This window comes from Poecilia latipinna, unplaced genomic scaffold (genome assembly GCF_001443285.1).
Source record: "Poecilia latipinna isolate Pla-1442-1.1 unplaced genomic scaffold, P_latipinna-1.0 Scaffold401, whole genome shotgun sequence".
NCBI lineage: Eukaryota > Metazoa > Chordata > Actinopteri > Cyprinodontiformes > Poeciliidae > Poecilia > Poecilia latipinna.
The window spans coordinates 262,680-290,585 of record NW_015113017.1 but is presented as its reverse complement, the minus strand read 5'-3'; the positions used below and the strand labels follow the sequence as shown (position 1 = coordinate 290,585).

The window sequence follows — 27,906 nt, the reverse complement described above, 5'->3', positions numbered from 1 at the left end:
ATAAAAATATTATTGGTCTGTTTTCCTTTAACCACCCAGGATGTTTACTGAAACACCTCGGATTCCAAAAAAAGGGGCACACTTACATCGAGCGCATTCATCACAAACCTCGTATCAGATGCTAATGAAATGTGCCTAAGAATGTCCTTGCCCCTGAATTAAAGCATTAAAGCAGAGTTTTAGAGAGGACACAAAGGCAGAAAGACAGAATAAAATGCGTGGTAGAGACCGAGAGGGAGGAAAAAGTTTTCACAGAAACTTCCCACTTTTTTTTTTCCTCTTGTGGTGAGCCGAGTGTATTTTTGCAGCTTCCTCTTCTAACCCCCCAAACAGGAGTACCGTAAAAGGGAGGGAGAAAGCAAAAGAGGGAAGGGTGGCTGGGTGATTATGAGCAAAGGCGTTGTGTGGATGCGTGTGTGTATGTGTGTGGTTATATGCATGTAGAGACGCACGCCTCTCTCTCCTTTATTCCCTCTCTGCTCTTTAAGGGCTTTACCACTACAACCAACATCCCAAAGCAGGCCACTCACCACATTACCTCTGCTCTTTCGTCTCCTCCAAGACCAGTGCCTGGACTCTTCAAAGGACTTCTCTGGAGGCAAGCAACTTTTTAGAAGAGTGATAAATGTTTGGCGTTTGCTCTTGGCTTTCCAGCCAGAGCTACATGTGCTGGGCCTGAGCGTTGGACCTACTACCTACTAAACGCAATCCTCCGTTTCCTGTGTGTGTGTGTGTATGTTTTCTGTCTGCTTTCACACAAAACAGCAGGAGGATAAACTTACCCCAAGAAGACTCTGGATGCAAACGCAAACAGTAGGACCAGCCAGACAAGGAGAAGTGAAAGTTTTAAGCCAGACTGGAGAAACAGGAGTTGAAACCAGAAGAAAGTAAAGCAGAAGACTTGATTCTACAGAAGGACATTTCACTAAAAGAAACCTAACTCAGCCACCCTAAATAGGTGGTGAAGGCTCCTTTTACCCCTCCATCCCCCATCCCTGGCTCCCTCTTCCCTCCTCTCGCTGCAACATGGGCCACCTCCTCTCTCTCACTCTCATCTACCTGGCCTACCTGCTGACCACAGGGATCGCCTCCCAGCGTCAGCAGCACCGCGTGCAGCACGGCCCTTGCACCTACACCTTCATTCTCCCAGAGGTTGAGCATTGCAAGCCCCTAAAGGATTTCCAGGTGACAAACACGCTGCAGAGAGACTCGCCACCTGAGACCGAGCCGGACAAAAGTCGTTCCAAGGACAGTTTAGCAGAAGAGGAAAGGCCTTCGTGGCAGCGGCAAAAGTTGGAGACTCTGGAGAGCGCCATGGAGAATAACACTCAGTGGCTGCAGAAGGTAAGACCTCAGAAAGTCTTTCATAGACAGGAACAGTCTTGGTGGACATACGTTGGACCCATTGTTTTCAGATACATCGTCGATACTAGCATTGTCTTTTCGGTAGATATGTGTTGTCCTGTGATACTTTTCAGACCTGTCATAATAAGAGGCAGCAGTACTTCAAGTAAAACTACCCATGACTAAAGTCCGGTAGCCTGTCGCGTGTCTGTGCCCTTCAGTTCAACTCTTTCATGTGTGTCAAAAGTGCCAATTGACATATCGCTTCAAGTTCCCTTTAAGCGGACAATTTCCTTCTCCTTTCCCCCCCTCTTTCCTATATTTTCTTTTTCATTCTATATGCCTCACTGAGTCCTGCAGCTTTTCATACCAAAGACCGTAAATCAAAGCAGAGGACCTCCCCAGAGTACACCATCTCATTACATTTGTTGACAGACCTGTATTATTGATAAGGCTTGGATTTCCTGGATGCTCCTGTCTTCACAGTTGGCTCCATCACAATGCTTGGCGTATCAGTGGGTCTCAGTATTTTAAACCCCCATAAGTCATAACTTCCTTAGCATGCTGCAGCAGTCTGAGAGTATGAAGTCCTGCCAATAATGTCTCGCACAGTTAAACCCTCTAAATGAGGCAACAAGTAAACAGACCATTTTTTTTTATCAGTCTGCTTATAAGCCAAAGTCAGCCTAAATCTTTCCAAACGCAATTTACATAACACTGGGACATGTCAGCTGTTTATCTGGAAGAGACACATTTGAGTAGGTCTCCTTACAAGACATTTGGCCTTTGCGGTTCTGTTTAGCTCCGATTATGGCCGAATAAACTGAAATGATACAATTAGAAGAGGCTTCACAATGGAGCCCGTACAGCTGAAGTCACAGAAAAAGTATTTGCTTGTTGTGGATCATATTGACAGAGAGGCCCCACTGCTTTCCACTCATGTCTCCATTTTGGTCTGGACCCTTTGCAGAACATGCTGTTTATGGGGCGCACCAACCCCCGGAATAATTGTAAATGTTTGTGTGGCAGTTTGTTGCGTTACACTGACAGTGGGCAATTATAATGACTTTATTACAGCGTTTCAAATCGAGAAAGTGAAACTCTAGATGTGGAAAGTTGGCAGACTCAGGGAGCTAATTACAATTAATTTAAAAAATATCTGTTTTTTATTTTTTGTAAATATTTTAAAAGCCCTGTATCACTTTTCATCTATTCTTCACAGGTTCGCTCTGTGCAATACAGGTTCATTAAATAAAACCTCTCAGGTTTGTCACTGTAAGTTGACAAAACGTAGAACACTTAAGCTCTTATAAAGATTTTGCAAGGCAGCACGATTTTAATTTTACAATCAACCAAACAAAACTACAATCTTAAAAATGGCATTTTTGCAAGCCAAAATGGAATTTCCTCATTAAACTAGTTTTGAACAACCTTCCCCGGCCAGTAGCTCGTTTTCTCTTCACATACATAAAAGTGATCGCAGTGTGAAAAGGTTTTATTTGTAAAAGTAAACAAAAAGCAGGATTAAATCTTCCTTCCACTTAACATCATGACCTATTTCAGGGGTGGTCTAACTTATAAAACGCCAACAAAATATATTGAAGCTTATCTTTGTAATATGGCAAAATGTAAAAAAAAAAAAAAAGTTTAAGGGATATTAAAACAAGTTATTGTGCTGTTCTGCTTACATCATCTCTGCTGCCAAGTTTAAAGGTTTAGCTTTCAGAAAATATACCCTGGAGCCATAAACATGCAGGAAGAAAATCATTATGCCACAAAATAAAGAAAATCATATCTCACATTCATTATAGAAACATAGCATGGCAGTATCTCATTTTGCCGTTTTCCAGTTTTATTCTATTTCTCTTTATTGTGCCTTTAAAAAAATATATATATAATATAATTTGGTCAGCTATGAAGGAAATATGGCTTAAATCCCCCCCACACACTCGCATCCAGAGAAAAAGCTCTGCTGACATATGAAGCTCTGCAGCCAACTTCCACATAACATCTGGAATGAACACGAGGATTCAAGCCCATCAACAAGTTTCCCCCACCAGGCCAAAGCGATGCATAAATGATCGCACTTAAGGTGGGATTTCCACATAAACATCGCATGACCCCTAAGAGACTCTTTTAGTTATGCACGAGAGTATTCCGACTTTTGACCCCAGACGGCAAAGCCTTTTCAGCACCTCGTGAGGCTCATTAAGCTTATCTGCAAGGGAGCCTGGAGAGAACTGGATAAAATGGATGTGGAAGGGCTTCATCTATGCGTGTGTGGGGGTGTGTGTGTGTGTGTCCATGAAACTTTGCACGGTCTCACTCAAAGCTCCCCCGGGGGCCACTACAACCCCTCTCTGTGAGCGTTCTACCCGAGCCCCTTGAAAGGAAACACACCCCCACACATGCAAAATTAGGAGCGCCCACACTAATCCGCCATGTTCTGCATAGAAATCTCTACGGACTGTATTAATGCACCAGATTCTTTCTCTTGTATTTCCAAGAAGAGACCCATGTCCGTTTTCTTTAGGGCCACCCCCTCATCGTGTCCCCTTGGCCTTCTGCTGCCCTCAAGGGTCAGAAAATGGAATGCGAGTCCGTGTTTGTTGGTGTTTTTTAAAAGGCTGTGTGGATTTATGCTATTTTAGAAATTCTCCAACGAGATCAAAGTGTCTTGAAGGGAATTTGCAACTTGGGTATTTGCACTGTCAACATTAAAGTTTGCCATCAACTGACATCGTAAATTAATCATTTAAAGAAATACAATCACTAGGTGGCTAAAATTAGAACTAATTACAACAGTTTGATGAGAAAGCAAAAACAATCTTATCTTCAGATTTATATATAAAAATAATCCAAGGACTGAAAATATTTGTTACTTTCATTATTTTAAGGTTGTTTTCTTTTCAATGTTGGTTAAAACTCCCCCTCCCCCCATTTACGATACATATTTTCCCTCATTTCATGGTGGCGATTCAGAACATCTTAAAATTAGCTTGCAAGCTATTCATGCAGGATCTAAAGACGAAGATGTTTGCCCTGGGTTCTAAATGTCTAAATTCTTTTAATCAAAAGTAATGAAAAGAAAGACTGTGTGCATTCGTGCTGAAAGCTCAGCAAAACATTTATTAGAAATGAGCAATTTGACCAACTGAGTCTTAGCATTTGTCATTTGTGTTCAGACACAGTTCAGAAAAACACAAACAAACCGCAAATAAGTTTAACAACTTGTTAAACTTAAAATGATTTCCTCTTTCAAGAGGAAAGCATTGCAAGGGATTTAAAAGTTGTAACATCTTATTATTGCTGTTTCTAGCTGTTTGCAATTACACTGTCCTTCATGTGTTCAATTTAGTGAAATACTAAAATTGTTATTTAATATTTTGGTTAAGAAATCATATCCTGATTTTTATGCTAGCTTCCTACTTTGAGCCACAAAGCCAATGAAAAAATTGTTAAGTCGTCTTGAACCTTCTGTTAAAGAGGGATATTATGTAAAACTGATTTTGAGCTTTATATAATGTCATAACTTTTCCTAACGTGTAAGGAAAAGTAGGAGATTCTTAAAGAAATAGAGGCCCAATTTCAAGGCGACAAATTGCAACGCCATTTTTCTTTTAGATTTTATTTGATATAGTCTGCAGTTTTATAACAACTGAAGGCGACAGCGACGTCTCAGGATGTTTGCAAATGTCGGGACTGTGTCTTGTTCTGGAAGTCTGAGGAGAACAGTGCGAGACAGGATGGTTGGGGAAGAGTGCACTTTGCTGGACACCTGAGCCTTCAGTCTCTCAAACTGTGATCCGTTTGTCATTGTTGAGGCCTTCACTTGTGTCTTTTAGAGTTTCTGACAAAACAGTCTCTACGTGTTGGGTGGATTTTCTTTGGTACCGAAACAAAGCAAGGCGTCTTCTGCTGGGCCAGGCTAAAGCTGAAGAGGTGCTGCATAGCTTCAGTCTCTCCAGCTGCCTCTTCATTTGACTTCTGCAAACAGATAAGCAGGAGGGGGAGGCAAAGGAAGCGCCACCATCTCCCGATTTGGTTGAACACAAACGTATAAAGGCAGAAATGTCCATGGCCGAGGTGGAAGACGAAACAAACGTCTGCTTGACTGGGGACAGGAAAGGAGGATGCTGAGCTTGTTCCTGGACTGAAGCTTCAGAAGAATTTGTTCAGTTCGTTGCCTCTGTCCAGACTTCCATACGTCTGATCCTTCTTTTTGTTGAAGCATATCACGTTTTTGCTCCTCTCCACACATTTCTGATGTTGCAGATTTTGGTGTAGGAATGTGTTTGTGTTTGTAGGAATGTGAAAAAATCTCTAGTCTCCCACATACAGTCCTGATGGTGATTAACCAGATTTAAAAATTAGATGAATGGACTGAAAAGCAAGGTAATAACAAAATTATAATAAAAAATAAAAAAAATCTATTTGTTGCCAAAACATTTAGCAAATGAAAGCTATAACCAAGTGTCTAAGATTGTGGGGGCCTTTAGTGGGAGGTATAAAAACTTTAGGAGAATGAGCATGCACTTTTTGTTTCGTTAGTGATGAAGTTGCCAAACTGAGGTAGAAATACTGAAAAATCAATGCATTAAATCAGCATTTTTCAGTGGTGGCATTCACCACTATGCCCATCTTAATGCGTCTCTCCATCAATCACCGGCAAACACTATAACACCCGGTAGATATGGTTCTGTCTTTTGTAATTATAGCAGACAGAGAGTGCAGCTGTTGGCTCATGTAATTAAGATATCTCATGATCCAACTCCTCAGATTTTTCCCAGCACTGATCCCTCTTCTGACCCTGTTAGACACAGTAAAAAATGAATTACATTACATCCCGAAAGTGCTTTATCTGGCCACGTAGTGCGGCCTGTGACACGGCTCCAATTAATGCAATTGGCAAAGGGTGGGGATGAAGCCTATCAAGACCTCCGGATTGAGTTCCAGCACAAAGGCTGTAATGCGGGGACTTGGACGAGCCGCTGATAGCGGCTTGATTTCGTAAGTCTGATCACAATGCAGGGATTTTTGGGTTTCCAGTGGAGATGGCTTTAAGCCACTAAGTAATCTCTTTAGATCCTTTGTTGTGAAAAAGATTCTTTTTCCCACTGCAGCCTAAGTTGTCCTAAACTAGTGTAATGTAAGACGTGATTACAGGGCAAGAGCAAAGAGGGACACTTTAAAAATGAAGTGAACATTTAAAAGAGGATCTAATTGAGAAAGAGAGGCAAATCAGCACTAGTCAAGAGTTAAATATGAGATATCTCTATTTGCCCACTTGCTTCAATTTCTCTTTCCATTACATAAACATGAAAAAATGAAATAAAAATTCTATTGCGGTCTCGTATTTTATAATAACCCGGTTTCTCGAGGCTAGATGTTCCTATGTTTAAAATAACAGCAAGCAAATAATTGTTTTCTCATTTGAATTCTACTCAAATTTTGCGGACAAAAACTCATTAGCCGGATGATATTGAGTGCTTTCTCCTTCGAGACCTCATTTTCCAGTATGCGATTTAATGAGTAAAATATGATCCCTTTTCCCCTCAAAAGAGCTATAAATATTAATGCTCTCCAGTCGGATAGTGTACTTCACTCAGTTGCAAACAAAATTTCATCATTTGCTGCTGCTGGAGTTCGACTTCACTGTGACGTTGAACACGCTGACCATGTTTTTTCTAAAGAGTGAAATGTGACAAGAAGTTAAACTTCTGACTTCTTTCTTTCTCTGAATAAGAGAAAGAGAAAGTTTATTAATAAACTCCATGCTTTATTCTACTATTTTCTTATTCAACATTATTCTGCTATTTATTTAGATAAGAGTCCCCAAAACGTGTAATGCCCTTTTTAACTTCAACTTTTTCACCTGTTGTCTTTTGGGGCGTCCTACCATGTGTTCATTTGCCCCTTTTTTATGTCTTTAACAGTGTCTAACATGTTTTCTTCTAGGATTTCGCTGTGTTTAGCTTGATCCTTTATCCTTTCAGTTCTGATAAGCCTCTTAGTCTTTACTGAAGAACAGCATGTCCACAGCATGGTGCTACCACCACCATGTTTCACCATGAACATTATGATTTTAGTGTGATGAGTGGTTAATTTTCTGAAACTAATTGCTTTTTAGGTGTTGGCCAAGAGGTTTGATTTTACTCTCATTTGACTAGATGACCTGCTTTTGCACATTTACTTTCCCCCCTACATACATATACATATATATATTACAACTTTCCTCTAACAACAAGTTTTCTTTGTGATATTTTTTCCACAAAGGCAAGATTTGTGAAGTGCATGACCAATAGTTGCACGATCAGCAAACTCTTCCAACTGAGACGTAGATCTTGGCAGCTCCTTCAGAGTTGCCGTCATGTTAGCTTCTTTTTCTGATTAGCGCCCCCATCTCATTTAGCTTAGTGGCAATCTCTCAAGAGATTTGCAGATGGGAAAACATCTCCACAACTTTATCCCTGACTTTTTCGATGTGTTCTTTGGTCTTCATGATACAAACCTTCAAGGGCTTTTGAATATTTATTCTGATGTTCTTGCTTATAATGCGACAAAATGTGAAAATATTCACGCGATATTAATACTTTGTGATGTACTGGTAAGGGACAGCTCTACTAGTTCCTTAATAACCTGTACATTTTCAATAAAACCACAGTATTTTGTCTTAATAGCTGGAAAACTTCATCCAGGAGAACGTACGCTCCGGTGTGGAGGAAATAAAGAGGTCAACAGTCCACACCCAGACGGCCGCCATGCTGGAGATGGGAACCAACCTCCTCAGCCAATCAGCAGAGCAGACTCGCAAACTCACAGATGTTGAGACCCAGGTGAGTGAGTGAGGAAGGCAGGACTGAAGTTGACCTAAGATATCGTGTTTACAGCCAAGTCAAATAAAAAAACAGCATGAGTCACACCGGAACAAAAACTAATTGTATCTGTGTTAAAGAACTTTTGAGAATATCTAATTAAATGGAAATCAGATGCAACTTGCTGGGAAGTTGTGCACAAAAGTGGCGGCAGCCGCTTTCATGCAGTTGGTATTTGGTTCCACAGCCTCTGATTGACACAATGAGCTGCAAGTAGTGACTGACAATAAGCCAATTAAAACAAAACACTCAGTAGCACAACACAGATGTGACTTCAATCATGCCAGAATTGTTATTACAGATTGGGACGTTCTTGCCGCTCCTTTTCTCTTATCATAGTTGATATAAAACTGTACAACCTGTGCAAATATTCAAGCTGCTTTGTTCCACCCCGCGTTTCATCTGCAACTTCAAAATGTGACAAGATTGGTCTTACGCAAGTTTTGATTACGAGATCAGATGAGACAAATTATAGGATTTGTGATGGACTGAGTACGGCTGTTTATCCCCTAGGGTCCGTTTTAAGGAATATGTTGCTCAAGATTCTCCTACTTTATTCCTTTATCTTTACGAGGAGTGATGCACTTATGTTTTTACTTTATGCCAACTTATAGGTGCTAAACCAGACAAGTCGCCTGGAGATCCAGCTGCTTGAGTACTCGCTCTTTACGAACCGCCTAGAGAAGCGCATTCTCCTACAGACCCAAGAAATCTCACGCCTTAGTGACAAAAACAGGTAAGCCAAAATTGATCTTTTACATGATTACGGGCATCTCTTTTCTAGACTCATGACGTCAGCTTAAGTGCTTGCAAACTGCTTAGGCTAAAGGTTAATCACAGGAGCTAATTGTGAGAATCCCGGGTCGCACAGTGCTTATGTTGGTGTGGCTACTTAAACTCTTGACTTCCCTGAAAACACCTATTTGAATACCCAGCATTACAGGGTATTCAAATTCCTTTAAAGAGCTCAAATTTGACCGTTTACCTTGATTTGAATCCTTCCCTATGGTCATGATCTTGACCAAAAGAACAAAACCTGGATACAAGAAACAAAAGTGAGTTTCCCCTGTAGACAAACTCTGTTAAGCCTTTGAGAGAGGGTGATTAATTCAGTCGTCTGGTGAATCTCTAAGTTGCTGTGGATGTAGGTTGGTGCTGTGATTAAACTAGCTCCTGGCACCTCTCTTAGGACTTTGGGACAGATACAGAATTTGCTATATGTTTGCCATGTGGATGGGGAACAGCCCTAACCTATCCAGAATGAAGGGAAGAAGGATGTCTCGGCTACCCTCAAATAATGGACATATTAGCCGTCTGGATAATTATCTCATGCTACACTATGCATGCACTTTGTCTCCACCGATGAAGGTTTTGGTCATCTTAAAGGCTCGAAGCGGTCAACCCTGAAGGGGTCAGACCTATTTCTTTATTAATTCTACAAACAATTATCTCAGCACTTGAAGGGAATTCATGCAGACTCCAAATCAGAAGAAAACAAGACAAAATGTTATGAAAAACTATAATGTACACCAAAATGAAACAGTATAATAGTATAAATGTCCAGCCGTTCTTCCAGACATTCCCTCAATGTAGGTAACAAGGGTGTAAAATAAACTACAAAATTGTAGCAAATTTGCATGCTTATTTATGCTTGAATTCAAATTAAGAGCAATCTAAGATGTGTGGCCGCTTCAGAAAGACCATGCATACTGCTCTAATAAAAAGATGAAAAGATGGCGTATAAAACCTGCTTTAAACTGTATCCTGTTCTGAATGTGTTCTTGTGTGGCCCGACAGGGATGGGCACGCTTCTCAAGCAGTCGTAAACACCAGCCATTTCTAGGAGAAACACGCATTGAAGCATTTATAAATATCATAATGAAACACCTCGGCAATTCTTAACAGTAAGGCACTGGCATGGAAAACTGTTCAGATCTGCAAACATATGATTAAATGTGCGGTGCTTGTTAGTCAGGGGTTTCCCACACTTCTCTCTAGGAATCACAGGTCATCTGGGTTGCGTGCAGAGCGAAAGGGTGCATATATTTTATTTATTTATTTTTTTTACTCTTTGTATCTGCATGCTTATCATTCCATCCATCTGCTCCATGTGGCCGATGAGGATCAGGTGCCCTGTGAGCAGCACTAGTTAGACATTGCCTCTTGCATAACTTCACTTCGCTGTGCCCTTTTATGCGTTGTCCTTCGCTGCAGGTGACATGGCACTGGTGTCTAAACAAATTAATCCATCTTTGGGAAATCAGTGGCCGAGCTGGCTTTGGAGTTAAAAAAAAAAAAAAAAAAAAAAAAAAAGAAAATAGGAGCAGCTATAATTGTTGAACGCTACCACTGCTGGGGCTTCAGGGCACAGTGGAAGTTTCTGAACTGCTGCCAAACTAAAAATGGGCACAGAAACATGTTTGTTTTCTTAGGGCCTACAAATGAAATACTACTGGCAGGAAGCAGATCCCTCTACAGGGGGATGGAGAGCAGGCTGCTGGCAGTGTATGCTTTGCATATTAAAATAACAATAACAAATAGCAGAATATCACAAGCAGAAAATTCTAATAACTCAGGATGCAGTCCAATCCAAAAGGGACGTGCTTTGCACTTTCAACTCCCCTTAACCGGTGAACAGCTGCGGTTCTGGCCTGCTCGCTGACCGATCCGCAAACTTGAATGCGCACGGCACGGGCAGTGAGCAATTTGTGAGGCTGCTTTACCGCTTTAATTGAGCATTTCCCCCCCACAAACCAAATATAAGTTAGGAGCGATGTAAAAATTGATTTGGATCGATCCGCCACCACCGCATACTGAGCGGCTGGGCTAAAAATGGGAGACTGTGGATCCATCTGGAGAGTGTGCAGTCGTGTGTGAGGGAACATCGAAGTAGCTTGTTCAGTCTGGGTGGTTGGATTGTTTCAATAAATAACTTTTGCGGAGTCATTAGTCAGAGCCATAAAGATCAGGCTGTGGGGATTTATGATCTTCATTTAGCTAGGGAGCGCCACTCCTGCAGACACAAAAACACACTAAGACACACGCGCACGTGTTCTGTCAGGCTGGTGCCTCCGGGCCATGATTGAGCATTTTAGCATGCCGAGCCATCTGCGAGCACCGCTGTGGTACAGGTGTTTATATGATGTTAGCCCAGCGAGACGGTCGTGCTGATGTCTATTAGTCATCCTCATGTAAATGTGTACCTTTGTGCAATATAAGCTTTGAAAGGTAAATGACAAATGGATTGATTATGCACCTGCGCTGCGCACATTTTTATTATTCATTGCAATTTGCATTTTATGAGGACACTTTACAAAATTGACCTACTTCTTCTCCCTCTTCTCCTTCAGCTTTCTAGAACAGAGGCTCTTAGCGCTGGAGGCGCGGTACGGGAAGGAGCTGCAGGACTTGCAGGGTGAAAAGCAGCAGCTTCAAGATGTTCTGGAGAGGCAGAGTCGCCTGGTCAGCCAGCTCGAGGGTGAGCTCGGAAGCTCCACGCTCAACAGCACCACACTGCAGAGGCAGACAGACACAGTCGAGCAGCTGCCGACAAGAGTCAGACAATGCAATGGTGAGGCCCTGTGGCTTTACTATGTTTGGATCAGCATGTTATTCTCCCATAAACAGACACTGTAAACAATAGACGCAAATGTATGCAAGAGGAGTGATTCCACGTAGGCAATGTAGGGATGGTAATTCCAACTTCAACAGCTTTAAGTAGTAGAGCTCACACACTGGATGAAAATAATAATAATAATTTAAAAAAAACTTAAGTCATCACTGTGTCAACATGTGCTTCTGTGTTTCTGCAGAAATCTCCAACTTGCCCAAAAAGGAGAAACGCGTTTTCAGAGACTGTGCAGAGATTCTCCGATCAGGGGCGAAGGAGAGCGGAGTATACAGCATACGACTGCACAACTCCACCCAGGACGTAAAGGTAGAGACGTTTTCATCCTTCAAACCATAAACTATGTTATGCTACCTGCAGATGGTGTCAGAAGCATGCTTAACTATTTTCCTTACGGGGGGCCAGGCAGAGGCACAAAGTGTAGAAATTGAAATTTCATCTAGTCTTAGATTACAACGAACAGTGTGGGCGAAAACCTGAGTAACAAAACTATGTATCCAAACAAAACACAACAAACAAAACTGCGTGGTTTTTGAGCATGCAAAAACCACGCAGTAGATTTGTTTGTTCCAGCGGCCTCAGACAGAAGCTAATTTGTCTAGTCACATGATTAGCCTGTTTTGTTTTGTTTAGCTTGGCGTAGCTTGAACGTATACAACTCTATTTTTAGCATCTCTAAGCTAACTCTGTTCAACTTACTTGTCAACATAAAGGCTAAAGATGATTGAACCATTACAGACCACAAATAGCAAACAACTGTTTAATTAACCACTTTACTCCTTTATGAGGAGCTTTTTTCGTGCAGTAGTCTGAGACAGCTTTTCTTCTTATCAAGCCAAAGATGAAAATTAGTCTCATGAATTTGCATGTAAATGAACTGAAACAAATATATATACATACATTGTTGTAAAACAACAAAACAAACATTACTGTCATCTACAGACATCACTGATCAATGAACGGTATGATATGAACAAACTTATTGAGAGTCCTGGTTGGAGTTGCTAGGCAGGTTAGCCAATCAGATGTCCAGGGTATCCAGCATCCACTCTAGTGGCGACGCCCCGGCATGACGTGCATCCAGATTTTCTCTACTATACATGATTTTCCAATGGAGCAACCCAAAGAGGTGTCTAATTGTAAAGAGGAAGGTAACAGATACATGATTTTTAAATGTGTTACAAATAAAATCCAACAAGTGGATTCAGCCCACCTGACAGTACACAAACTGAATAAAATCTAGAGCAATTGGCCAACTTAAAAGTAGTTGTTTGACATTACAGTTAACAGTTGTGCACTCAATGAATCTAAGCTTCATGATAGAGCAGCCAGAGGAAAATCAATGTTGACAGAAAGCTGTGAGAAGTCAGTTTGCCGGAAGCCCTGTGGGACACGCAGCAAACGTGGATGATGGAGCTCAGGTCAGATGAGCCCAACATTTAACTTCCCAACCTACATGCAAAAGATTATGTGCAATGAATAAGTCAATATTTTTGTAAGGCACTATATATGCAAAAACTAAATGAGAAAGACTTTATGACAAAATCATGACTGGAACGTCTATGGTTCGTCTTTGTTGCCACAAGTTTAGACAACTTTACAAATGAGAGAACATAAAATAAAAACAAAGGAAGGTGCATCAGATGCATTTCTGTCTAAATCTTTGAAGGGATCGATGCACATATACTGCTCAAAAAAATAAAGGGAACATTTCACTTTAATTTTGTGTGTGGCTCCAAATCCAGGCCTCCATTGGTTAATAAATTTGTTTCCATTGATGATTTTTGTGTGATTTTGTTGTCAGCACATTCAACTTTGTACAGAACAAAGTATCCAATGAGAATATTTCATTCATTCAGATCTAGGATGTGTTATTTGAGTGTCCCCTTTATTTTTTTGAGCAGTGTATATTTCATCATAGGTTTTTGTTTTAGTCCTAGTCATTTGTCTTCAATCTCATTGTACCCTGTTTGTGAAAAGCTTTGAAAGTGGCAGGGGCATTTTTTTTACAGTCAGACCTAGAAGACATGGCTTCAGGGATAAAGGCGTTCAAAGTCATTGATCTTTTCTCACAAATATCTCCTGACTAATAGTGACATGATTTTATTTGATTTTTTTCTCAAAAGACTATGTTCTTTTGCCTCTCGGCTTGCAACACTTCAGCCAGTTTTATTTTTTACGTTAATTTCACAGGCCAGTAAGAAACACACACACACACACACACACACACACACACACACACACACACACACACACACACACACGCATTGTATGATGGAATTCAGCCTGGTGTCTAGGAGGAAATTCCTGGAAGGAAACAAAACCTAGCATGATTTCAAGGTAATTTGCCGAAGCTTTTGGGGCTGAGGTAAATAGAGATGCCACGCTGTTACGGAGAGCAAAAATAATAAGCAGTGAGAGTTTTACGCCCTGCTGGCGACATGGGCAGGGAATGTGTGTGTGTGCTGTTGAATGCAAAGCCGGAGCAGCCAAGGAGGTGCCTTCTCTGATCTCAGGGTGCTGGCTCATGCTAAGTCAACCGTGGCATCCAGCGGCAGGCTATCATTTCAGTAAATCACATCCACTGGTCTTCGACTGGATTCTCTCCCTTAGAGCATAGCAGGGGGGAAAAAAAGCAAACAAACAAAAAAGGAAAAAAATGGCCACAGAACAGCTGTTTGTTATGCGTTGCTTTTAGTCTAGTTTACTGTTGGCACCTTGTCTTTCTGCCTGTTTTTTTTCCCACCAAGTTCCTTCTCCTCGTTTCCTGTGGGCAACCAGGTGTTAGGCACTGGTGCCATGTGTTTCCTGCCAACTGGGGCCAGTGTGCGTTTTCCACTGATACAAGTAAGCACCTCCCCTCCCCTTCCTACCACCCCCTCCCTGAATCAAGGCTGCTTTCAATCTATGCCAATTCCAATTTTGTTCCAGGTCCAGTGGGCCTGGTGAGGTGGGTGGCTGTAAAAATTGGGGCAAAAACAAATTGGCCTATTTTCTAAGCAGTGGGCGATTTTTCTCACTTTGACCAGAGACAAAAGGATTGCAAATGCAACATTAGCCTCATTCAGATGTGATTTGTATCAGGAAATAAAGTATTTATCATTGTGGTTCATGTTCCTAACCTACTGAGTTCAGTTAAGTCCAAATATTATTTGATTAATCCGAAACGGAGACTAAACTTTTACACGGCTTTCTTCAAATAGTTTCTATAGATGATGATGGCTGTGGAAGGCTCTGGCAGGATTGGTTTGTATTTAGCACCGTCTAATCTCTGTGCCCCTGAAGGAGAAAGGATGCACCGAGCATGATGCCTCCACCACCGTGGTATCACAGTGAGCATTGACGCTTTTGTGTGATGTTAGTTGCCCACCACATGTAGAGTTTAATTTAGGTCGGAGCAGAAAACCTGCTTGTTCATGCTCTGGCCTCTACGTGGCTTGTGACAAGCCATAACTTCTTTGTCTTTGTTCTTTCATTTGAGGCGGCAAGAACGAGATCAGCATTGTTTTCATCAGTACACCTTCATAGATTTGTCGTTTTGCCGTTGCAATTTGGGATGGTGGACTGAAGTGTGTTATGTAGTATATTTAAAGATGTTGTTTTATAACCTAATATAGTTTAATCGTTTCCAGAACTTGATTCCTGATGTGTTTTGCCATGTTCTTTGGTCTTAATCATGTTTGATCGTTAATGTTCTTTCACAAATCTCTGAGGAATGTATTTTTTTTACCAAGATTAAATGAGGGCTCCCATGTACTCGGGTGTACCTCACTCAACGGAGGTCCTCGAGTGCTTGAGGTGGACTCGTAGTGAACGTCTGCCGGACACGTTTGTGCCCACGTACGCATGTTCTGTCGCACATTAAGCTGCTTAGAAACAGTGTCCACATCCGACTGTTTTATATGCAACACCGAGCTAATACGGTTGAGAGTCAACAACATCATTATGTGGAAAAAATGGAATCAAATTGTGAAGCGCATAGGAAAGAGCAGATGCGCTTCCCGCAATACTTATATTGAGGGCATATAAGTACTGTCCCTCACCAGCATATTGAATTACCCTTCTTTATCCCTAGTAGAATTTAATCGTTTTATGTTTTGGCTTTTTGTCTTTTGTTTTTTCTAAAGCTAAAATACAAAATTATCTCTTATCTCTTACTTGTCCATTGTCCAATTCCATGGCTGAAATTGTGGGAAAAGAAAGAATTTTTCATAAGAACTGTAAAAAAAAAAAATAATAATAATCATTGCACATAGCACACCCAAGTATGTGGGAGCATTTACAAACAAGTGGAGTCTTACTTAATTATGAGATAAGCAACTGGTTGCACTGGATTTTATTCACTTAAACCAAGTTAAGTACCTAAACCTATCCACAATAGTCTGCATTTGTATTTTTTAAACAAAGGAACACATGCATCCATTTCTGTTTAGACCTTTCTATTTTGTATTTGTCTAACACACTCAAGTGAAGCACATTGTGGTTCATACTTAAAATATGAAAAAGTTGGAAGACTTTTGCACGGCAATGTGCTTCCTGTATACAACTGGTAACTGCACATATAGCCTGTGGAACAGTGTGCATAAAGCATAGCAGGCAGAGGTTATATTTTTAATGTTTAATGGCACCACAATGTGATTCCATCAGTTAAGAATCCTCAGTTAAAACAAGTCAGGCACTTTAACTTCCAACTTCACAGAAAAAAACAAACAAAAATAACAAACAAACGTAATGTTTTTATGAACATGCACTTCATATAGCCTTCTGTATGTGTTCATACAGAAGGCTCTTTATTTCCCTCTTTATTTTGGTCATTTTATTTTGAAAGTCATGCAAACACAGGTTCATATTTTGATCATGCAACCTGTTTACTCTCAGATTTCAACCCTGATTTGAATAAGAACAAAATCCACTTTTCTTTCATCAATAGTAATCAGCATTCCAGATTGCAGAGACTTTTTTTTTCTCCAAGTCACCATTGCTGCTGACAGTTTTTATGACCTAAAGTGACAACACGGTACAAAAATCCAAATAAAGTCCTCAGAAACAAAACAAAAAACACTTTCCAAGCCTGTTGATTTAATTATACAAGTTTAACCAAGACTGATCCAAGTAAAAAGCATTTAATCTTCCACCCACTGGGGGAAACTCACTCCGTCATCTCATTACCAGCACAGGAGGCTGGAAGGCAGCCAGCTAAACACCTCAAATGTCTCAAACAAGTCTAGATTTCCAAATCTGTCACCAGATGAATAAGTACAATTTATTTATAGTTTTCCTTGCAAACACATCTCCATCTGGCAGAACGTGTCGCCAAGAAAGAAAGAAAACAAGGCTGTAACCGAAAACGCCCCCTCAACCAACCTTTCTCCTTCAACCCCCTCATCCCCACCACCAGCCCCGCTCCTGGGATACATGAACAAACTGGGATGTTAGTTTTTCCACCCCACCTGGGTTATATCATGGTGCAGCACCCTGAAAAGAAGGGATCCACCCCCTCTCTCATTTTCCTTTATAGAAGTCCTCAAATAACAGACAGGCTGCGGTGTGTTTCATTTCATCACAACATTATTTTCCTCTCACTAGTGAGTCTTCTGACTGACTAGTCTAGTCTAGAATAGTCAGAAATACATTCAATTCACTCGGGGTGTCTGACAAAAAAAAATTCCTAGCTCTTAAAATTTTCAATTTTACATAGTGGTGGGACTCAATTTTAAATCTCAATTTGTTTTTTTATTTTATTTTTTTAATTAAAATTTTAATTTAATTACAGGGTTTGTAATTAATGAATTGCATTTTAATTGAAGACTGTAAGTATATCGACAAAATGAGCAGCATTTTCTACTCTAAAACTCCTTTTGCTGCCAAATTATTGAATAAATAGACATATGAGCTCAACAACAAAGATTTTCCGTTCTTTTAAATCTGCACCAATCTGATGGTTGAATAACTTAAATATCAAAGTGCTCTTATACACATTCAGCTTTCAAGTGTTTCAGAGACTGCTCATCATTCGTGGACCTTGTTTGAAACAATTTGTCTTTAGAAATGTGGACTGCAGACGCTAACATTATCATGACAGACATTTGTGCTGCTACAACATTTCACAATGCGACTGTATTTTATGCTTGAAAAGCGTCGGTAATAGAGTACCTATTTTTTATCATAATTTGCATATAACTATTTTCTCTTCCAAAATCCCATTAGATTGTTTTTGAAGAAAAAAAATGAACCTCCAGCGGACAAAGAAACGCAGCTTTGTTACTCATCGCTGTTGTCAGACATCGCCTATGCGTCAGATTTACAAGCGTACCAGAAACACAACACAGAGGATCTGGTTCTGAGACTTTTGTATGTGGAAAAAGAACAATGCAGTCAAGTTAAAATCTTTAATGTGCTAAAGTTTCAGTCCTAATTGTATAACATTTGCCACATTCAAAAAGTAGTGCACAACTGTTGACGAGAGCAGACAACACATGATCTACTGACAAAAATCATCAACATATAGCAACATTTCTGACTCCTTTTACTCTGCTACATCAAAAAAAATAAAAAATCCAGCTGAATCAGTTACTCTCAGATGTCAGATAATTATTAAATGCAGTACATTAATCAGAGCAGCAGCCAAGAGGTCCGTGGTAAAATGTATCAGTGGCATCACGTGTTGGGAATGCTACTTTTAAACAGAAGTAGGTGAGTCAGAGTCAATAAGACAGATGGAGCAAATAAGAGGGCAATTAAGAAAGAAAATATACCAAAGTTACAATTAAATTGTTTAAATCAAAACATATTGATGTTAGAAAGGCCTAATTCCAGAGCGAAAGCCAACTGAGAATCTGAGCCGAGATTTTAAGGTTTGATGTGCAAATCTAGTTTAGGACAAACTCCAAAGGATCTTCAGGTGACAGTAGTTCAACTTTTACCCAGGTGGGCTCAATACAAACGTACTCCACACTTTCAAGATTGCTTTTGTAAAATAAGAAAAAAAAGTACAGAAAAGAGTAATATTTTACTTCCACATTATTTTGCACTTTTGTCTGCTAGTCTTTGTGACAAACTGTGAAAAATATGAGGGTTCTAAATTAGTTTGCACAGCATTGTTCACGTCAGAAAGTATCATTATGCTAAAAGACAAGCAGTATTAGTTTTTTGACACTCAGCAGAAAGTTGGTTAAGATAATAATAATAAAAAAAATCTCTACTCTCTAACACGTCTGTCGAACACCAAAGAACAGTCTGTGAAAACAGCATCTTTCGGTTGGTAAGGAGCCACGTTGTGCAGTTAGCAGCTGGTGGACTACAATGGAATGAGTCTCGCCATCTGGTTTGAGACAGAACAGACTACGGATCAGTGTTCAGGATCCTCGGAAAAGGAACGAAAATGATTCAGGCAAATGTGCGTGCTAGGATTAAATAACTTGTCAGCCGGTTCTTGTTGCCCGAAGTCTCTCGGTTGAGACATCGCAGTGACAAAACGTGTCACTTTTCAAAGGAAACTTTCCGACATAGTGCTGCGGCTTATTTATTCTACCAGGACTAAAAGATCTGACCTGGTTTTAACTGTTTTGGGGGGTTTTTCTCAGGTGTATTGTGACATGAAGACCAGAGGTGGCGGGTGGACGGTGCTGCAACATCGAAGGAACGGCTCAGTCGACTTCCACCGCAGCTGGAATGACTACAAAATGGTAGGTGTTCAAGGCATTGAGGGTGCACCGCTATCATAAGGTCACGTGGACCCCGGTGCTGCAGGCCTGTACAGGAGGTTTCAATAACTGTCCATGGGTGGTTTGGCATGAGAAGGCGTGGGAGAGCGGCTATCCTGTGATCCCAGGTGACCTGTGGTTGTTGTATTTGGCTGCCCTCGTGTTCCCCATCACCCCCCATGTTATTGCACCTGCTCTCGTTCCCACTCTCTGTGTCAACCCCCACGAACACGCACACACACATGCATCATACACACACATCACTCATACACAAACCACTAATGTTTTCCTCTCAGAACTCTATTATTTGTATCAGTCCTCAAGCTTGCTAAAGTTTTCCTGCAAAACAGTCTAAAGTGCGCACAAGAGACCTCAAAGTAGTCCTGGTGTTTTGGCTCTGTCAGACATGTTTTCACACTTATGCCTTTTGTTTTGGCCAGAGCTTAAATTATGTTTTACTAGATGTGACTATGATGCTTTACTTTTTTCTTTTCCTTTCCAAATGGAACATGTAGTCGTTTTGCTCAAGTAAAGCAGCATGCAGTCCGCTCTGACTGTTAAATTGCCCACAGAAGAAATGAGCGATGCAGGTTTTTCTGGGAGGTTTTGCCTGGATGCGGTGTTGTTATGCGTCTGATCGGCCCTGACAAATCAACTGCGATTGCGTTTGCAAACCCAAAGAGTGACGCTCAAAGAAATAACAGTTAAAAAAAAAAAAAAAAGACTTGAAAACTTCTTTTAGGGACAATATTTTTACAAGTGGATGATAAACATTTGACTCCAGCTGGGGGCGTGGGAGCCCAGAGGCCCCCATAGATGGCAGATAATGTATGCAATAAAATGCTCTGCTGCTTTAGACTTTGCTCCATTTTCTCAGAAGCTGTGGTCAGACTTGGTCAAACGTTTGCGCCCCGGGGTTCTAGTCAGGTGATAAATGCTTCACACTACATCTTCTCACAGTCAAGAGCAACAACTAAGGCAAAGTGTGACAGCCAGACGTGTAGTTCCAGGAATTAGGCCCAGCCCAATAAACTTTGTACTTTGCAGAGACAGATGTTGGTTATTTAACGTTATACACTTGCGGCGCAAGTGCAAAGAGCTGGTATATTTGCAAAACCCAACACATCACTCACAAAACGCATCTATTTAAGCACTTAGGATAGACAACGCAGAACATTTAAGCAGCGTGTGGGAAACCAACATATAGCTAATTATTGTATTTAGTAGGGGTGTGCCAAAAAATCGATTTGCATAAGAATTGCAATTCTCTTTTACTACAATTCACAATCAATATAAAATATCCCAAAATCATAAATAAAAGACAAAGAGAATCAACCGGCGCTGTCTTTGTTGAAGAGAAACATTTGGACTCATTCAGTTTTTCTTTTCCTAACTCCGGGGAAGACGGACTTTGGCATGAGCCTCGCCTTTTTGAAAGGTATGCAAAATGAACCCCACAAATGCACAGAGCCAAGCTACAGCAAACTAGCGGTACACCACGCCCTCCCATAACGAGCTCTGTGCGGTGTGATTGATCCGAAGCTTGTGCTTTATGCTCAGACAGCAGTGTTGGTACTTCGCTTCAACTATGACGTGAATACTTTTGAGGAAATTTTAACTGGCATTTGTACGATTGGGTGATTCTTCACAAAATAACTACAATGACTCTCCAGTAGCTACAAACTCCTGGATGGAAATTGCAATGTCGTCGTCCAAGGAATAGGCTATCTTCAAAAATGTGTGTCAGCCTCTCTGAGTTCACTCCGTAAAAGTAAAACGGGGAATTTTCAGGCAGTGGAAACCCTTTGTCTCCATTTGTCAGTCCGCCTTGCAAAACCGACAAGATTGTATCATGAGGATCCTTTGAACACGTATAGATTGAAGCAAAAAACATTATGAATAAATCCTGAATAAAATCCTGGCCCAAAAAAACAAAAAAAACAAAATCTGAATTGAATTTAATCATTCAATTAAACTGAATGATTACATTAATTAAATTTAATCAAGTAAGATATTCCCACTCCTAATATTTAATAGTTATCCTCTTCGATAGAAACGTATCACTTTTCAAAAATGCTACGGCGAATTTCTTTCCACTTTTATCAACAAGGCTGCTTTAGCTCGTTAATTTACCTACAGTCGCCTTATTGTTCCACGAAGTTGATTTCTGGACTTTACCCTCGCAACACCTCCTGTCCTTCTGCTTGCCGTTCTGCTGCTGATTTGCTGATGGCTTTGGGAATATTATCCTGTTTGTCTGATCCATTTGCAGTCAGGCTTCATCTGTCAGACAGATGGCCCCATATTTGACAGCGAAATGCTTCGGTGTATAGAGGAGTTCATGTCCGACTCAGTGACTGCAAGGTGTCAGGGTCTTGTGGCCTCAAAACAAGCCGTCCGGCCTGCCTCCCCTGCTGCGCTTGACAGTTGGTATGAGGTGTTAGTGCTGAAATATTGTTTGGCTTTTGCCAAATGCACTCCAGCGAAATGTATCTACTTTTTGGCTCATCTGTCCAAAGGACATTCTTCCAGAAGTCTTGCGGTTTGCTCAGATGTAACTCAGCAAAACTTGGGCTGCATTGTTTTATTTTTAAACAGAACAGACTTTCTACTGGCATCCTTTCTAAACAAGCAGTACCTATCCAAACTTTTTTTTTTTTTCCTTTTTTCAGGGCACTTTCTGAACTTTGCAATTCAGCCTGATACCTGAGGCCTGTAGACTCCGAAACTCGGCTCTTGGGCTTTTGATTGAGGATTGGTTTCTCTGATCTTAGTGTAATTTTGCCAGCACGCCCTAGTCCGTGTCTCCAGTGTTTTAATATTTTTCACTTTGTTTTCCCACTTCAATCACTGTTTACATTTTAAGGCACCAATAATTGCCTCTCAAAGATCGCTCATGATGCCGCCAGCCACCTCACCCACCTCTAGTTCTTTGGCAGGCTCGCAAAGAACCACTCAACCTTCATCACTCAAAGGTATTTTGATTTACAGCACATACATGTGACTTAGTTTAAGAGTGTTAAACTGTTTTTTTTTTTTTTTTTTCCCCCTCATCCCTCTATCTTCAATGTACGGAGCACAAAGTAAATAAAGCTCTGTTGTTTTCTTTTTTCTTCAGCAAATCAATTCAATTTCTTCCCATTTGTTTCACAAAAGTTGCACTAATGACCCGAAAATGACGTCACTTAATCTCACGCAGCACAATGCAGACATGCTGCCTGTAGCTCCAAACAGAACGACTTCAAGAATCCATTCACCTCGACTGAAACAACAGGGGAGTGGATTTAGGTTTATTATTATTATATCACTTGGGGGCATTTGACTGAATGCAGATCATTGAACTCTTATTCTCAATTAGTCGGGTGATTAATTAAGTACAAAAAAGAAATAAAGTGATTGATGCTATTTGTACCTGGGAACATAGCACATCGTACCTTACACACTGCAGGGCTTCATAGACGAAACAAAACTATGCTACAAAAATCTGCTTCATTTCTGTTTGTCGTCATTTCGTCAGTAATTTCAATTTATCTACAGCTTATCGCATGATAGGCTTTCAAAAATACTTGGTATTCAAAAATACAGGGCTGATGTGCACCAACACATCAGCCCTGATTGCCTTGGTGTTGAGAGACTGGCCATTAGACCATACATGCTTTCTTATAGTATTTATGAGGGAGTTAAATCTCTAAAAAAAATAAAAATAAAAATAAACACGTGCACTTAAACAGTGATCTTGTGACAAAAAAAATTAATGCAATGTGATGTTTGGTGTTTAAGTCTTAAATTAGGATTTTCAATGTCTCAGGTTGAAATCTTATAGTAGAACTGAACCAGGTAGGAAATATGATTCTTATATTTGCTCAAATAAAGAGGCATTAGCCAGATGATATTTTTTAGTAATTTGTCCCTAAATCGTTCTCAAATGTAAACATTATCTATGTTTTGTTGAATTCATGAATCATTTTTTTTGCTTCCTTTGCCAAATCTTTGGATAACTTACATCCATGTCAATTCCTCAGTTCCAAACTGAGTGGATTATTTCTCAAAACTAGTGGTTACTTTAGCTTTTATTTTATTTAAGCTGTGCAGATGGACCGCTGACATGACGCAAAGGTAAATCCATGTCTCCGCTGACTGTTCCCCAGCTTTTTGGAGTGGAGTGTTTTACATCCCAGATGCAGTCAACTGTCTTAACACATCAAAATGATAGATGTGCCTGCCCGAAGTGAGCTCCTTTTTCATATTAACTACAAAAAATACTTGGCAGACAGCTGGAAAAACCATACCCCTTTTTAAAAAATATTTTTTTTTTTTTTTTTAATTTTTTTTTTTTTTTCCTGTCTTTGTGTTGAATCCAGGGCTTTGGAGAGCCATCAGGGGAACACTGGCTGGGAAACGATATCATTCACAAGCTGACCAGCTCACAGGAATACAGTCTGCACATCCAGCTCCGAGACAGAGAGGGGAACGAAGCCTACTCACATTATGATCGCTTCCACATAGACAAAGAAGTCAACAACTACAGGTAATATCACGTCATATTGTCTTTTTGAGGACATTTTTTTTTACATTTTGGCTTAATCAATTTATTTATGTTTTGATTGATCATAAGGTTAAAAAAAAACGAAATGCCCCACAAACATATTCCTAAAAACTGAACATTTTGAAAATAAGTTATTTTGTCACGTCACAACCACTAACTTGAATTATTTTGTGCAATGGAGTTGCATTCAACAATCAACACTTTGTAAAACCACTTTTCATCTTCCCACAACCATTCTCCTTTAAACAGCCCTGCTGTCACTAATGAACAAAAGTGTCACTATAACGTAATCATTGCCACCATCATATTTCACTTCGGCAACTATAAGATCAGTGTAGCATGTAATGCTAGTGTTCTGCCAGAGAGCGTTTTACATTTGCTGGTAAACTGCACCTTCTTCCACAATCCTATTGCGTCAATCTGGAAAAACGAGTAACTGATCAGAACTTTCGATTTAAGATTTTAAAATGACGTCAGACAGTCATAAGTGTAAATATATGTCCAAATTGAAGACTAAAATGAAAAAAAAAATAATAATAAAAGAAATAAAAAGCATGGTTACAAAGTAACATTTTCCATAAAACTATGAAACTAATATTTAGAGTCGGTATTGCAAATCATACTGCATGTTAGAACAGGGTGAAATACTTCCAGTGTCAAGTGGCACAGCAGAGTCAGCAGGCAGAAAACTACTTTAGACTACTGCATTCAGGGAAGTTACTCACTGTGGAAAGAGTTTTCAGAAATTTAACTCAAGTAAAAGAAGCGACAATATCTGAAAAATATTACTCAAATAAAAGTAAAAAGTATGACATAGTAAAACAACTAAACAAAACAAAACAAAAAACAACCTTTTGCTCAAGTAAATGTAAATGAGTAAATGTAACCATTTACGACCCACTTCTTGATTGTGGATTACATATCAATAGTTGTCCTGTCACCAGTCATCCCACCTGAGCTGTGGATCTCTGCAGCCTCCAGGTTTGGGTTTACAGTCTTGGTTGCCATTTTCCAGCCCTGATTTACTAATAAGGTGAATTCTGGAGCCACATGGTTGCACTAGAGTACATAAAGGGGTGTCAGAGTAAAGGGCACTGAATAAAGTCCAGATTTTTTTGTAATAATTTGAAAACAAAAAAAACCCCGTCATTTCCCTTCCATTTCATGAATGTGCACCACTTTGTGCCGACTTGTCAAATAAAATGGAAGTAAAAAGCACTGAAGTTGGCGAATGATATCTGACTTGAACGCGGTCATCGTGATATGACTGATAACGCGTAGCCAAGCGGAGGTTGTGCAATGTCTTGGCGGCCTTCGTTTTCATTCCCACGTCACAGCTGCTCCGGCTGCCCCTGAAATTCCCCACGGGGAGCCACATCCCTCCCCGTAACCCACCCCCACTGGTGTTCAACTGTAAACCTCAGCTGTAGCTGCCACTGCTAGGACGCTCCCCCCAGTAATCGTCCAGTCGCTAACGTGATTATGTTTGGTTGTGCCGGGGCGATTCGTCTTCTGGAAGGACAGTTAAATGTAATGTAAATCTGGGACTTGCTCTTGTTTAGTGAGCGTTTATAGAGGCTGATGATCTGAGGGATGACAAATCACGATCACATGTAGGAGTAGGCTTTGAAAACCCTTAATAGTGCATCAAATTGCTTTTCCCCGAGTTTCTTCCACGTAATTAGCGCAATAAAACTGAGTGTTTCACCACTTCGCTTCAGGCTGCTCCGTGTGAGACGATGCACCTGAATGTGTGTAATCACCCCTCTTAACTCGCCCTGCTACTTCTGAGAGCAGGGCGAGATAACATTCTGCTTAACTCCTACCAGCTTTATGTGCGCGCTGGAAAATGCCAATTTGACCCCGTGGGTTTGTATTATTACTCCCGAGCCGCTGATCTGGGTGCTCCGCAGGAAGTCGGCGGCAGAAATTCTGGTTCCCAGCTGGATCCAGTGCCTTCCCCGGAGCAGTGTGGCGCTTTTCACCTACAACTCAGTTAACAAGATTCATACATAAATCATTGGGATGGCAGAAAACCTCCTCCTTTGAGGTTGCTAAAAATAGCTGTCCCTATAGTGAAGGAAGTGGTGGACATTCTGGTAATGCAACCCGTTCTTTGTCGCTATGCCTTTAATAACATAGAAAGAGCCCTACCTTGTTCTGCAGATTTAGTAGAATAGCTCAAGCCAGTAGGAATGTTTTGTAAAAGAGCTATAAGAGCCGGAAGCCTCCATCATCCGCATGGTGCTGTGAAAAAAAGATCCCCTCCCCTACAGATTTATTTGTTTTTGTATGCATTTGTTTGTCACACGTTATGATAATGTTCAAAAATACTATTTTCAAATTGAGGTTTTATTTAAAATGCTAAACTTAATTTCACTTGCCACACCTGAAAAACCTCCCCAAGTAAGAAATCAATTAAACAGAACAATGTCTGAAAATACGAACAACTAAAAAAATAAAAATCATGCCCCGAGAAGAAAACATGGAACAGGGGTGAAGCTTCCCAGGAGTGGACTAGCAAAACTGCTCCAAGACTTTATCAACAACTAACCAAAAGGATCCATCGTTTGCTTTAGCTAAAGTCGTGTTCATGATTTTCTTTTTTCAGCAGGACAGTGTTTCAAATCACATCAACAAATTCCACCTACAAGTGCCCTAAAAAACCTCAGGTTTTTGAGAGGCCTAGTCAAATTCCAGGCTTAAATCTCATTCAGATCCTGTGAAGTTACATTAGACAATTCTTCAAAGAGGAGTGGACCAAAATCTATTGACAGTGATGTAAAATACTCACTGACAGCCATCACAAACTCTTCTGCCGCTGTCAGTTTTTACACCTGTAGGACAGTTATTTCTTCACACAAGGCCACTTATATTTGGATACATTTTTTATTTTTCTCTTAATAAATGAAATCATACTTTGAAAACTGCATTTCGATTTTGTGTAAGGGGGGGCAAGTTCTTTTTCACATAAAAACACACTCATGTTCCATATTCCGACAGGATATCATTTAGCCTCTAATTAGAAGTGTCCAATTTCCCCTCATGCCGCTAATCCATTACGAGGAAAAAAAAAGAATCAACAATTTTTCATCCCCTGACAAAATTCCCAAATCCCTCTGCTATTCCGTCATCACTCCCCTCCCCGCTGCTGTCATTTCGAGCTCTGCTCTCGCATCCCTTCATGACGTGTTGTCCTGCCCTTTGAACCTACAAATTCGAGAGGAAGATTTTTCATTTAGTCATCACAGACAGCGAGCCTCCGGGGGACAGCGAGTGGAGTGGGTGGAGGCGGGGGGGGGGGGGGCATGTAAGGGGACACACAGAGGAAGAGGCTCTGCTCTCACTGGAACAGAATTACGAGGGCAGAGGAGAGGCTGTGCGGCGGGACCGACCCCCTCAAATCACCCCTCTTCAAAGCAGCTCTGACTCACACTCAGGTGGACAAATAAAAGACGCGGAGAGCCTCGCATGCGCACACATTCAATCAGCCCATGCTTTGTGAGAGGAGAGAGACTGGAACTTGGGCAGGAACTCTTCTCCCTTTTTTTTTTCTTTTCTTTTTTTAAACCGGGTTGTTTCTCAAAGCACGGCATGGAAGGAAAATAATGAGATTTCTTTCACTTCGTTTTCACACTGATGTTTAGCAACAATGTGAACCTGAGGCTCAGACATCCTACAGTGGCTTTCAAGAAAATATAACCAAGCTTTTTTTTTTTTTTTTTTTTTTTTTGGGGGGGGGGGGGGGGGGGGGGGGGGTTTTTTGTTTTTTTGTTGTCTGTGGGGGAGGGTGTTGGGGTTGGTGTTTTG

General features: G+C 40.6%; 1 protein-coding gene across 2 annotated transcripts in view; it reads left to right on the top strand.

Moving 5' to 3' along the window:
- The first annotated feature begins 373 nt into the window (after positions 1–373).
- The window catches only part of angpt2b (angiopoietin 2b), a 33,794-nt gene continuing 6,261 nt past the window's right edge, over positions 374–27,906 (top strand). Inside the window, exons 1-7 of one of the 2 annotated variants that reach the window (XM_015037331.1) lie at positions 374–1,344; positions 8,025–8,180; positions 8,834–8,955; positions 11,570–11,697; positions 12,032–12,156; positions 19,431–19,532; positions 23,912–24,078. In XM_015037331.1, coding sequence (XP_014892817.1) covers positions 1,027–1,344; positions 8,025–8,180; positions 8,834–8,955; positions 11,570–11,697; positions 12,032–12,156; positions 19,431–19,532; positions 23,912–24,078 — 1,118 coding nt within the window. In that variant the 5' untranslated portion in view covers positions 374–1,026. Of the gene's footprint in view, positions 1,345–8,024; positions 8,181–8,833; positions 8,956–11,569; positions 11,791–12,031; positions 12,157–19,430; positions 19,533–23,911; positions 24,079–27,906 lie in introns of both variants that reach the window. The other variant, XM_015037330.1, reaches the window with a different exon arrangement.